At 40.4% G+C, this 13,771-nt stretch overlaps 2 protein-coding genes across 3 annotated transcripts in view; both read right to left on the bottom strand.

The window, feature by feature from the left end:
* Positions 1 to 13,771, bottom strand: part of prkg3 (protein kinase cGMP-dependent 3) — a 37,787-nt gene that overhangs the window by 13,688 nt on the left and 10,328 nt on the right. The window contains 10 exon segments of the mRNA XM_080290031.1: positions 7,570 to 7,716; positions 8,168 to 8,266; positions 8,562 to 8,727; positions 8,820 to 8,868; positions 8,951 to 9,124; positions 9,256 to 9,368; positions 10,545 to 10,590; positions 10,728 to 10,910; positions 11,024 to 11,184; positions 12,310 to 12,450. Coding sequence (XP_080146157.1) covers positions 7,570 to 7,716; positions 8,168 to 8,266; positions 8,562 to 8,727; positions 8,820 to 8,868; positions 8,951 to 9,124; positions 9,256 to 9,368; positions 10,545 to 10,590; positions 10,728 to 10,910; positions 11,024 to 11,184; positions 12,310 to 12,450 — 1,279 coding nt within the window.
* On the bottom strand, positions 1,135 to 6,543 carry LOC113006590 (phospholipase ABHD3-like). Of its 2 annotated transcripts, none has more exons than XM_026142654.2 (9): positions 6,076 to 6,543; positions 4,980 to 5,140; positions 4,684 to 4,866; positions 4,501 to 4,546; positions 3,962 to 4,074; positions 3,656 to 3,829; positions 3,518 to 3,566; positions 3,260 to 3,425; positions 1,135 to 2,465 (listed from the first exon to the last, which is right to left on the bottom strand). In XM_026142654.2, exons 1-9 carry the CDS (start codon positions 6,193 to 6,195, stop codon positions 2,257 to 2,259), a joined length of 1,221 nt encoding a protein of 406 aa, XP_025998439.2. In that variant the 5' UTR covers positions 6,196 to 6,543; the 3' UTR covers positions 1,135 to 2,256. The 2 variants fall into 2 exon arrangements, with proteins under 2 accessions (XP_025998439.2, XP_025998440.2); XM_026142655.2 differs by having other exon boundaries at positions 6,308 to 6,538.

Here is a 13,771-nt window from a genome sequence, read left to right as displayed (position 1 = left end):
ACTTTTCCTGCCACTGCATACTTTCTCAGCTTACATTTCCCCGTCTACAGCTTTACTATTTTTACTTCTCTCCAGCTCTCTCTCTCTCTCTCTCTCTCTCTCACTAAATCTTTCCTTCTTTTTCTGTATCTATCAATCTCCACGGCTCTGGTGTTGAATCATTAACCATAACCTGAGGCTCCTCCTATCACACCAGGTAGAGGAATACAGGCAGCAGGAGTACGAGAAGGAGAAGAAGAGGAGGAGGAGGGAGGAGGAGGATGAGCTGGAGAGAAAGCTGGGCTGTAAAAATTATGCTCAGTTGAGAAAACACACAGCTAAAGTGTGATGTTGCAGCACGTTATTCATCCCGAAAGAACACATCGGGCAAGTAGAAGAAAAGCGTACCAGGGTGCTTCTTTTATACCTCATTCACATTATTTTGTTACCTTAAAAAAAAACAGGAACTGATTTGTGATTACTGTGACGTTTATTAGCAGTAATTGTTTCTCACTGACGCAGATGACAGAGAAGTGAGGAAATTAAAGTGGGAGCACAAGCAAACAAGTCACTGCAAAAGCTGCCACAAAGCTGAAGTAGAAGCATAAAAGCTGCACAAGTCCTCACTCTTCTACCTTCATATTTTTGTCTTTAGAAAGAAAAAATGTGTTCGCAACAAGCACCTTTCTTCCAAATGGCTGCATTCACATAAGAGCTGGGGTAGTGTGGAACTATTTTAGGGTAGATTTTATCTGCCAGATTCGGAAAGTGGCTACTCCTTCAGGTTCCTGTTTTTCCACAGAGTAAATGCCACTGAATGTTTTCTAGGCCACAAATGACTCTAAATGAGGTTAGAGGGTTAGCATTGTGACAAAGGGCGTGGGCCTTTATTGTTCACAGTTAATTATTGATATCTTCCTGGTTAATCTGCGACATTAATGACTCGAGCGCTCAGAGATTAAAGGCCTCGGATTTCAGCGGTGCAAGTGAAGGGTAACTCAGTGACAGGCAGCATATGGGTTATAACATTTTTCCACTACAGGTCAAACCTGGTGATACGTGCTATAACAAAATAAACCTGCTGCGACTTGCTATCGATCACAGTGAACGGCCACTTGAAGCTTCCAGACAAACTCAAGATGTAAAAATCACCAGTCGATCTTTATCACCCTTTAATTGTAGTGTAATTACAAGATACACCATCGAACATACAATGCCCAAATATTGCACCATTACATGATATTGCAATAACACCGTGATTGTCTTTACAGCCCATACATAAAGTTTATAAATAAGGCGTGAGTTTAAAAAAAAAGATATTAAAAGGCAGGTGAATGTGGTAAACATGCAAATAGCTGATGGATTCGTGACATTCATGAAAAGCCTCTTTTACTTCTGAAAAAGCAAAATTAAATTCTCATCCACCCTCACGCTGACAATTAAAAGCCACCAATTAGCACCATTGTCACCTATTTTTCTTCATGCCGATGATTGAAAACACTTCCTTTTATAGCCAGCAGTGGCGTCATTTAAAAATGGCATGAATCCTACACTAATACCACCTAGCACAGTAAAGCTACATATTAATCAGTGCACTGTTGGTAATACAAAAACAAAGCTGATGTACTGTCTACTGATAATAAAAATACATTCAGTACATGTACATGCTGATCTGGTCTTTGTGTGATGCTTACGATACTTAATTACACTTTATAGCAGCAGATACTGAAGCACCACACAGGGCGTTAATGGTCTTTACCCAGTGTCGGCTCATTTACCACTGGTGTCGTTTACTGTACAACATGCAGCGTATAAACACAGGAAAGTTTCGTCCTTTAAGGCATGCCACAAACCCCGAGGAAAACACTTCTTGAAGGCTCAAAACTAAATAAGCATTTGATGCAAAAGGGAAAAAAACATAATTAGCAAGAAGAAAACAACAATAATGCTGTTTTTAATTTTAATAACCAACTCTTCACTTTTTTTAAATAGCAACAAGCAGAGCACTTGAACTCTACAGTGCAGTCTACATACTACAGGTGTGCGGTGCACAGACGGCCTTTGTGACTGAAAGTAGGTAGCAATCAATTGATCAGCAATATTTTCAAATTGACTAAAATGTATTAAATACTTCAAAATAGCTTTACTGATTTTACTTCACTGTCATTTTTTTATTTCTACATGACTTGAACATGAACCTGAGGTCATGAGGTAGATGAGCAGAGTTGCAGCTGCAAATGTTGTATTACTTCAGTGTAAGTGCCTTCATATTGCTCGTTAGTCCTTCATTTGCTCCTCTCTGATACCACAGGCTTGCTTCATTTCCTCCCGGTGTTCAAAGACTGCGTGCAGAAACTGGCCAAACAAGCGCTCCATATAGCTCTCGCCTAGAGGAAAAAAACCCTGCAAGAAGGCAATGTGTCCCCCGTGGGCCGTCAATACCAGGGCGACGTTAGGAAGATCCTGAACTACGGACACCGGGAAGGCTGTGAGAGCAGGAAAGAAAAAGCCCAAATGAATATAAACAGACAGCAAAGTAGACACAAAGCAGACACGTGAATCGGAAACCTTTTGTAACCCGGAGACTTCAACGTCCATGATTACATATAAAAAAAGGAATTGTGCTAAAAAGAATGAGACATTTCCTAATATAATAGAGATAAATTCAATCATCTGTTTTGACGTCGCTTCAGTCCATCTTAAATGAGCTCACACACAAAGATGAAAGTGTTTGAGAGAGTGTTATCTTGCATGTGTGGATGCAGTATTGAACTGTATTCGCTTACATATGTTTTCAGTAGTGTTCCTGAGTCTGTGGCAATGAACCCACTGGCACCTAAGGGCCTTAAGATATCAGCCTTGGTTTTTAGCTTTGTCACTTGCATACAGAGAGTTTGCTTGATTCTCTAAAATTCCAAGATCATTTGCAGCTTTATTTTGAGAAACTTTACTGTCAACTATTTTTTCGTGTAGTCTTTAACAGAGTAGTAAACGCTGCCCCACCTTTACTTCTGAGAAACCTAGACACTCTTGGATGCTCTATTTATACCCAACCGTGTTACTAATGTTCCACCAGGTGTTTTCTTTAGCAGTACACTTTTAATATGATGTCTTGTACAACTTTCAGTAAAGCATTCAATTTTACACAATGTTCCCAACTTGTTTTTTTCGAATAGGACCATAAAATCTGAAAAACGTCACATTTATGAGTAAACCATTACAGCTGTTATTTCCCCTTTGCAGTGCTTATACTGACACACCTCTCCTGTTGTGTACTCACCAGTCTGTGGAGAGAAAGGGTCATCAGCAGCATTGAGACACAGGATGGGTACGGCTGTATTGGGGAGCTTTTTGCCTGGGCTGGCATCGCGGTAATAATCCATACATGAGCTATAACCAAACATCAGAGACGTATAGCGTTCGTCAAACTCACGGATGGACCGAGCCTACAAAAGGGTGTGAAAACAAGATGACGATGAATGTAGAGTCAATTATACATCTAAGAAACTGACAAACTGTGAGTAATATTGTATCATACCTTCAGGACATAGTCAACATCCACCACTTTCTCTAAAATCTTCCTGTGCCTGTGAGAAACAGATTTTGGGGTTTTATTTAACTGGATTTACAAACGCAAAACTGTTAGACAAAATTTATGAACCCAAATGTATCCAACCTGGTGACAGCGCGGTGCAAGCATCTCGTGATGTGCCTGTTGAAGAGCAGCCAGTTGAGCGGTTCCTCCATCGAGTCAGAGGACTTACGTGCATCCCAGGGTACGGAGATGGTGATACCGGCAACCAATCCTGACTCGGTGTGCTTACGGGCCAGGTAGTTTAACAACACCATGCTGCAGCAGGGTGAAAAGAAACGAATCATGCAATTGTTAAAAATCAATAAATAAAAGAAATGGAGGAAAGACACAGATGACAAATCTAGGTCCAGAAATGGAGGCCAGCAGAAACACTATGCACCAACTCACCCTCCCAAAGACACACCAGCCCCAAGCACAGGAGCACTGGGGTAGAGCCCTTTGACATGCTGCACCACACACTCAAGATCTGAAGTATTGGCAGCACAGTAGGTGACTGGTGTCTGAAGCAAGCAGAGGGATACAGGAGGGGAGTTACATGCAGCACTTAAGCCTCAGATCTTCTGTTAGTGTTATTATTGGTCTGAAATGGTGTATCAGTGGAAAAACTTAAATTACTACTTAAACACACAGAAAATACTTTCAATTCACTTTTTTTGTTTGTTTGGTTGTTTTTTTTTAATCTGAAACTGTTTTAAATTGGGATTAAATACATTGGCAACCCATCTACCAAAGGCTAGAATCCTTGCAGGGGGGATCAGAGTTCAAGACCACCACAGTTTCCTACTTCTCATTTCTGTCCTCCCGCTCTAAAATCCTCACTTTCCTCACTCAACTGGGGTCCTTCAGAGTGTATTGACATGTTACTTACAGATTTTTAAAAACTAATTTGATATTATTCTAATTTATTAGGTATTCATTGTACTTACCAGCAGCTCCTCCCCTCCAAGACCTCTGTTGTTGAAGACCACACATCTAGGAAGGAAAGTATTTATGAAAACTGCTTCAGGCAAATACCGGGCACAAGCTACAATAAGCTTCCTGCTTAATGTAAACTTTCCTGTTAGCGCTGCTTCAAGATCACTTCATTTTGTGTGAGGAGTGCAGCTGACCTGTAACCGTGGCGTGTGGCCTGGCTAACGGCGTGAAGCACATAGGACTGCTGGCTGTTTCCTGTAATCCCTGGGAGGATGAGCACTGTGGGACGCGTGGAGGATTCTGGGTAGGTCACACTGGCCTGATTGTCCAACCAGTCAAGAGAGATCTGACCACCATCCACTGTACGGATCAGCTCACTGGGAGATGAAGGGACGAGACAAGATATTCATTATTTAATTAAATGTTTAGATTAAGATTTTTAACCCTCTTGTAAATAGTGGTGAACTGAAAAAAGAGGGTTTCTTCCTACTTGCGATAACTGACAGGGGGTCTGGATTTGAGGGCAGCACAGACCAGCGTTTGAAGTCGGCCTCCCCAGCACCACGGAGTGGGACTGAAGCGCTCAGCTACCACAGGACAGTGCTTGTAGAGGAATGCACTGAAAGCCTCACTGCAAACCAGAGCTGGTCTCTGAAAGGACACAAGACCAGATGAAGGCGTTATAAAAGCACAGCTGCTAATACATTCACACCTGTGAGAGACAAGAAAACATCCAAAACACACCAGGCGAGCAGAACAAGGTACAAAGAAAATAATGGCAGTATCAGTGGTATGTAGATGTGATGTGACCAGCTCTGCAAGAAATACATCACTTGGAAACTTTGATGTGATGTTACACAATAGCATTTGATTAGCAAGTAGCTAACAATGAGAAAATAACTCTTACCAACGTTTTAGATATTTGAAAATAGTATTCAAATATAATCAATTCAAAATTCATATTGTCTTGTTTACAGTCTGTGAAGATATTTTAGATATTTATTTTTTCTGCATTTTCTACATAAACAAATTCTACTATTGACCATACTTTGAAATTATCCTCACTTTAGCTGCTTAAACTTAAGTAAAACACTTATTATGAATAAAGCTGATATACTGCTTATTACCAAATGATCACTCATAACCATGATCTTCTTCCAGTTTTATTTATGGAATCAATAAAAGAGAGGCTTTAATTTTGTAGAATAAAAGATCATATCTCATACACAGATGATACACATATTACAATATTATAACCTACAGATTTAATTTTATACAAAATAAAGTTAATTTTTTTTTAAAAAAGGTTCAGAGCTTTGAGTACAAACCTCTGAACCCAAACACTAAAAACTGTAAAATTATGGACCAAATGTTAAATAAGCTTAAAAATGTAAATAAATAAAACGGAAAAACAGTTTTTTAATTAATTAGAAAAACAAAATACCACAGATAAAGTCGAATAGGAGTTAATAGGATATAGTGATCTTCATTTTAAAGGAAATAAAACGCTTAAAAATCCAACTAAACTGTAAGTCAAAGCGGGTATGGCGGAGTCTTTGCCGCTAACTTCGACCGCAGAGACTGACCTGACACTCGCGGCCCCACAGATAGTACATTGTGGCTGTGAGGGAGCAGATGATCACCGTGTATGGCCTGGAAACACACTCCCAGTATGTTCTCCATACCTCCGCATGAGTCAGAAACATGACAACGGTCTAAGTGCGGTTGACAGCTGAGCTGCTAGCCGACGACGTCGTTAACCGACACAACGGAATAACAGGACAGAAAGAATATGATATTTAATGCCCGACAACCTGCCTTCATCAGAAACATCTAACGTTCAATATGTTGTACTTCGACTCTTCCCAGCAGCCTTGGCGATATTACGTTAGACGCCGGTAGCCATCAGGTAATAAGTCTGGTGTTTTCTCCGGGAGCAGCTGCTTCCTAGTTCTCACAGGCGAAGCTCCTGATTGGACAAAAGCTCCAACTTCAACGTCATGGCTACGATCCATGTAAACTACAAATATGGAGATATAGTTTTTCTTTTACTTTCTATGGGGTTATTGAAAATGAGTATATATATATATATATATATATGGATAGATAGAAAGATAGATATACATTTTTTTTAAATACACGTAAAATATAATGTAGTTGTAAGGAGGATTTCTGTAGTCTGTTGATTTCCAAGATAGTGGAAAAGGGGGTGGGATTAAATAAGTTTGTTTCTTCCTGCTCCTTTTTGAGCATGAAAGTTATTTGTAGTTGTGGTTGCTCGTTTTCCTTTTGTTTTTCTTTGTTTGTTTGTCTCGTTTTAATTCTATGTTGTTATACTGTTTCAACAAGTTCAAAATAAAGATTCAATCAAAAACAATCAATAAATGATTGCATTACCGCCACGAGCTGGTGTGAAGCTTGGATCGAAACTTTTGTTTATTTACGGCTTTAAAAACAAAAATAATTATTTTTATCAGCTAAGTTGGCATTTTTAAAATATTTATTAGATCTATTTTTCGTCTGAGGACTTGAATGAAATTGAATTGCCTTATTTCTGCCTCATATTTCTAACAGTGTATCCTGTGCTGATCAGTTCAGTATGTACAAATGTATCTCCTTTTCCCTCCTCACCTCATTTCTCCTTTTGTACACTTCAACTTACTCTTGTTTATCCCACCTTTCCCTCAGGTTGATTTATTATCACCATAAACGTTTGTTGTGGCCTTTGCTCCATTCTCCTCCTTCATGTCTTTTGACACCAAATATACAAGTACCCATAAAAATATTGCCACTAGCCCTATTATGTGAATTAACATTCACTAAAAATACTGGTGGTTGGCAGTGCTAATCCTCAGCCTCATATTAGACATCTACGATATCAATTTCAAAACCCTATGTTACCTTGTTCTCAACTAGTGAAATATTTAGCAAATTATTAGATTAATTAGCAACAGGTCAGGAATATTTCTGCATCTTAGGGAGGCAGAGTTTCTCCGAAGTAAAGATGGGCTGAAGTTCACCAATGTGCAAAAAATTGTGAAACAATTTCAGAATAACATAAAATCGCTGAATATCTCATCATAGTATATCATCAAAATATTCAGAGAATCTAGAGGAATCTCTGTGCACAGAGAACAAGTGCAAAAAGTCAGTATTAAATGGCCGTGACCTCCAGGCCATCGCGCAGCACTGCATTGAAAACAGGTATGGTTCTGTCATGGAAATCACTGCAAACAAACAAAAAACTGATGTTCAGTTTACTGCTAATAAAAATACATTCAGCACACATACATAGTGATCTGGTCCTCATGATACGCTTACGATTCATTATTACACTTTATGGCAGCAGATACAATTATCTGAAACCCCACACAGGGTGTTACTGGTCTTTACACAGTGTCAGCTCATTAACCACTGGTGTCCCATCCACACTCTACAGCATGCAAAAGTGTAATCATAGGAAAATTTGACTGTCTACAGAACATGAACCTGAGGTCATGAGGTAGATGAGCAGAGTTGCAGCTGCAAATGTTGTATTACTTCAGTGTAAGTGCCTTCATATTGCTCGTTAGTCCTTCATCTGCTCCTCTCTGATACCACAGGCTTGCTTCATTTCCTCCCGGTGTTCAAAGACTGCGTGCACAAACTGGCCAAACAAGCGCTCCATGTAGTTCTCACCTCGAGGAAAAAAACCCTGCAAGAAGGCAATGTGTCCCCCGTGTGCCGTCAATACCAGGGCGACGTTAGGAAGATCCTGGACTATAGACACTGGGAAGGCTGTGAGAGCAGGACGGAAAAAGTCCAAATGAATATAAACAGACAGCAGAGTAGACACAAAGCAGACACATGAATCGGAAACCTTTCATGTGACTTCAACATCCTTGATTACATTTTAAAAAAAGGAATTGTGTTAAGAAGAATATAAATTCTCAACAATTACAAAACTTGATTTATCTTTTGTGCGCCAAATCTGACAAGGCCTACTGAATCAGCATTTATGAGTAAACCATTACAGCTGTTATTTCCCCTTTGCAGTGCTTATACTGACACACCTCTCCTGTTGTGTACTCACCAGTCTGTGGAGAGAAAGGGTCATCAGCGGCATTGAGACACAGGATGGGTACGGCTGTATTGGGGAGCTTTTTGCCTGGGCTGGCATCGCGGTAATAATCCATACATGAGCTATAACCAAACATCAGAGACGTGAAGCGTTCGTCAAACTCCCGGATGGACCGAGCCTACAAGGGGGTGTGAAAACAAGATGACGATGAATGTAGAGTCAATTATACATCTAAGAAACTGACAAACTGTGAGTAATATTGTATCATACCTTCAGGACATAGTCAACATCCACCACTTTCTCTAAAATCTTCCTGTGCCTGTGAGAAACAGATTTTTGTTTTTTTATTTAACTGGATTTACAAACGCAAATGTAGATTTAGCAACCGTAACTTATCCGACCTGTTGAGAATTTGGTGCAAGGATCTCGTGATGTGCCTGTTGAAGAGCAGCCAGTTGAGCGGTTCCTCCATCGAGCTGGAGAACTTCAATGCATCCCAGGGTACGGAGATGGTGATACCAGCAACCAATCCTGACTCTGTGTGCTTACGGGCCAGGTAGTTTAACAACACCATGCTGCAGCAGGGTGAAAAGAAACGAATCATAAAATTGTTGAAAAAAAATAATAAAAGAAATGGAGGAAAGACACAGACGACAAATCTAGGTCCAGAAATGGAGGCCAGCAGAAACACTATGCACCAACTCACCCTCCCAAAGACACACCAGCCCCAAGCACAGGAGCACTGGGGTAGAGCCCTTTGACATGCTGCACCACACACTCAAGATCTGAAGTATTGGCAGCACAGTAGGTGACTGGTGTCTGAAGCAAGCAGAGGGATACAGGAGGGGAGTTACATGCAGCACTTAAGCCTCAGATCTTCTGTTAGTGCTATTACTGCTGTGAAATGGTGCACTGAGGATGACGTTCTCCATATTTATATTAAGAAAAACACTGAAACTAACTATGCCTGAAGAAATTAATCTTAGAAAACTGGTCACAAATGCATTGTTTTGTTGGATCAAAAGCTTGAACTTTTTGGCCTCAATGTCAAGCTTTATGTCTGGAGGAAACCAGGCAGCCAATACCATGACATCAAATTTAGCGCGGTGGTGGCAGCATCATATTGTGCGGATGTTTTTGTGAGATTAGTCAGGGTCAAGGGCAAGATAAACGCAGTAATATATCAAAACATCCTGCCCCAGAGTGCTCTGGAACTCATACTGGGGTAAAGGTTCATCTTCCAACAAGGCACACAAAGCACACAACCAAACAAACAAAGGAGTGGTTTCCACTCTGCAAATGTCATTGACTGGACCAGCCAGAACCCAGACTTGAACCAATTGAATGTCTCTGGAAAAAAAAAATCAGAAAATCGGTGTATGCCAACCTTCCCCCTCCAACTGGATAGAAGAATGGGAGAAACTGCCTAAAGGTTAGCGTGCCAAGTTTGTAACATCATACTCTAAAAGACCTGAGCTGTAATTGCTGCCAAAGCTGCTTCTGCAAAGTATTGAGCAAAGGCTGCAAATTCCTATGTACATATTATGTTTTTATTATTAAACTCGCAAGTACTTGGGTGTTCTACTTTGCAAAATTTTGTGGTGAAAAATAAAAATTTTGGAATAAGGCTGTAACATGAAAAAAGTGGAACAAATGAAGCACTCTGAGTACTCTCTGGATACACTAGAATCATTCCATCCACATTGTTTAATGTGCCCGCACCACTGGCAGGAAAACAACCCCAGACAGTGTTTTCATATTTGAAATCCTCACTTTTACTCCTCCAAACACACCTCTTGTCATTATGGCCAAAAAGCTAATATTTGTCTCATCTGACCATAAAGTTTTCTCCAGAAGGCATTTAGCTTCTCCACGAGGGCAAATTTCAGTCAAGCTTGAATGTGTTCATTCTGGAACATGAGCTTCTTTCTTAAACAGTGTTTTGAGAATTAGATTTTACTTAACTATAAATTATTAGGTATTCATTGTACTTACCAGCAGCTCCTCCCCTCCAAGACCTCTGTTGTTGAAGACCACACATCTAGGAAGGAAAGTATTTATGAAAACTGCTTCAGGCAAATACCGGGCACAAGCTACAATAAGCTTCCTGCTTAATGTAAACTTTCCTGTTAGCGCTGCTTCAAGATCACTTCATTTTGTGTGAGGAGTGCAGCTGACCTGTAACCGTGGCGTGTGGCCTGGCTAACGGCGTGAAGCACATAGGACTGCTGGCTGTTTCCTGTAATCCCTGGGAGGATGAGCACTGTGGGACGCGTGGAGGATTCTGGGTAGGTCACACTGGCCTGATTGTCCAACCAGTCAAGAGAGATCTGACCACCATCCACTGTACGGATCAGCTCACTGGGAGATGAAGGGACGAGACAAGATATTCATTATTTAATTAAATGTTTAGATTAAGATTTTTAACCCTCTTGTAAATAGTGGTGAACTGAAAAAAGAGGGTTTCTTCCTACTTGCGATAACTGACAGGGGGTCTGGATTTGAGGACAGCAAAGACCAGCGTTTGAAGTCGGCCTCCCCAGCACCACGGAGTGGGACTGAAGCGCTCAGCTACCACAGGACAGTGCTTGAAGAGGAATGCACTGAAAGCCTCACTGCAAACCAGAGCTGGTCTCTGAAAGGACACAAGACCAGATGAAGGCGTTATAAAAGCACAGCTGCTAATACAGTCACACCTGTGAGAGACAAGAAAACATCCAAAACACACCAGGCGAGCAGAACAAGGTACAAAGAAAATAATGGCAGTATCAGTGGTATGTAGATGCAGTGTCAGTGTGCTGAATAATACCAGCTCTGCACTTTAATGTGATGTCACACAATAGCATGTAATCAGTGAGTGGCTGACATACAGAAAATAAGTCTAAGATCAAAACTCCCCTTTTCCCTTTGATACAGTCTGTGCAGAGATTTGTTATATTTGCTTATTTTTTGGCATTTTTAACATAAAATTCTTAATTCTTAAATTCTTCAGCTGCCAATACTTAAACTTAAAGTGCTTAAACTTTAGCACAATGCTTAATATGAATATGAACAGGTCACACAACAAAGTCAATGATAAATAAGCTCACAGAAAAAGCACCCAGTTATAGAAGTGCAAACATGTCCGTCTAATTGCAAAGAAACAGGAGAGACATTAGGTGCAAAGGGTGATCGAAAAACTCTTCACAAACACATTTCCTTTTGTTTGGCAATTTTCGAGTGGAGTCATTGCTTTTAAACATTACAGATTACAGATTACAGGAAGTATGAAAGCCATGAAGCTCCTGGTACGCATTTTTTGTGATGGCACAGTCAGTCTGCAGCTTTCGACTTTTACGCGACCCCGATCTTTAATACCTGGTCGGTAACTTCTTGGCTGCGTTGTTGTGGTTCCCAAACACTCCCACTTTGTGTGAAACCCACCGATTGTTGATTGTGGAATATATAGGAGGAAGGAAACGGCGAGATCCCATTTCATCACTACGCTTGAGTTCACGAAATCTTCAGAACGACCCATACAGGTGCTTTATTTTATACACCTGTGATGACTAATTTGAGCTTTAGTTGTGGTCGGTGGTGTGATCGGTTTAATTTTTTTTCCCTTTACCAAACAGACTTAATTCTACATCTCGCAAAAGCGTACAAGACTCAGCTGAGGGGTAAAGTAGAACTTTTTTGAAGTAAACATATAAATTTTTGTAACTAATTGGAAAGTAGCATAGTGAAAAGGAAACAGAATAAAGTAACCACGGAATCTGACCTGACACTTGCGGCCCCACAGATAGTACAGTGCGGCTGTGAGGGAGCAGATGATCACCGTGAACGGCGTGAAAACGCACTCCCAGTATGTCCCCCATACCTCCGCATGAGTCAGAAACATGACAGGACAGAATGAAGTGCACTAATATTTAATGCCTTCATCGCCAGCATTCAGCGTTGAGCTCTAGAGCGCGCAGGCGTTCTTCTTTTATTTTTTGGTGAACAATAAATTATTGCATTACCGCCACCAGCTGGTGTGGAGCTTGGACCGAGACATTTTACTGTTTCATGAAAAAATGTGGCTCATTTTTTATTTAATAGACGTTTCAAAAAAGAAAATGAGAAGGCGAAACTAAAAAGAAACAGCTGGAGAAACACTTTACAGCTAATTAGGTTAATTAGCAACAGGTCAATAACATGATTTGGTATAAAATGAACATCTTAGAGAGGCAGAGCTTCTCAGAATTAACCGTGGTCCGAGGTTCACCAATCTGCAAAAAACTGTTTCAGAATTATCATCAATATAAAACTGTAAATATTTAGAACATCTCACGGTCTACAGTACATGATATCATTAAGAGAATCTGGAGAAATCTTTGTATGCAAAGGATAATTCTGATGTCTATTGGATGTCTATGATCTTCAGGCCCTCAGACAGCACCACATTAAAAGGCAGGCATGATTCCGTCATCACTGCATGCACTCAGGAAACTTCCAGAAATGATTATCTGTGTTCACCATGTCATCCACAAATGGAGATTAAAGCTTGTACCATGTAACCATGTAAAGAAGAAGCCAGACGTGAACATTATGGGACGCTGCCATCTACTATGAACACAGTTCTTTTAAATTGGACTGAAGCAAAGTAAAAAACTGCTGTGTGGTTAAATGTCTGGTGGCATGAAGACTCCAGCGACACTTGAAGCACTATGGAAAAACTTTATTAGCTGACCAAAGCGTTTCAGCTTGTGGCCTTCATCGGGGTCATTGCAAAATAAACGTTTGAGTTTAGATAAAGGAAGAAATCTTGGTAAAATTACTTCAAATATTTGAAAAGATATAGACGCTGGACTAAAGAGGGGAGGGACCATCCAACTTGCTGGCTTTACTCAATGCTTAAATCCTGCTTCTCTGTTGGTAAGAAAGTGAATTAGGGCCGATGGAACTGGCAGCTTGCACATATAGACAGGGTCAATCAGTGTTGACATGTATGTACAGATTTTAAAGCAACACACGTTCCATCCAGATAACATCTTTTTTCAGAGAAGGCCTTGTATGTTTCAGCAATACAATGTTAAACTACATTCTGCAGCTATTATAACAGCCTGGGTTTGTAGCAGACAAGTTTTGGTGGTGAGGTTAACCGCCTGCAGTCCAGATCTTTCACCAGCTGAAAACATTTGGTGCATCAAAGAAGACCGAGGATTTTTTGTTCCGCTAGAATCCTTCATCAATATTCCAGA

Source organism: Astatotilapia calliptera, chromosome 15 (genome assembly GCF_964374335.1).
Source record: "Astatotilapia calliptera chromosome 15, fAstCal68.1, whole genome shotgun sequence".
NCBI lineage: Eukaryota > Metazoa > Chordata > Actinopteri > Cichliformes > Cichlidae > Astatotilapia > Astatotilapia calliptera.
This window is presented reverse-complemented; position numbering and strand designations above follow the sequence as displayed.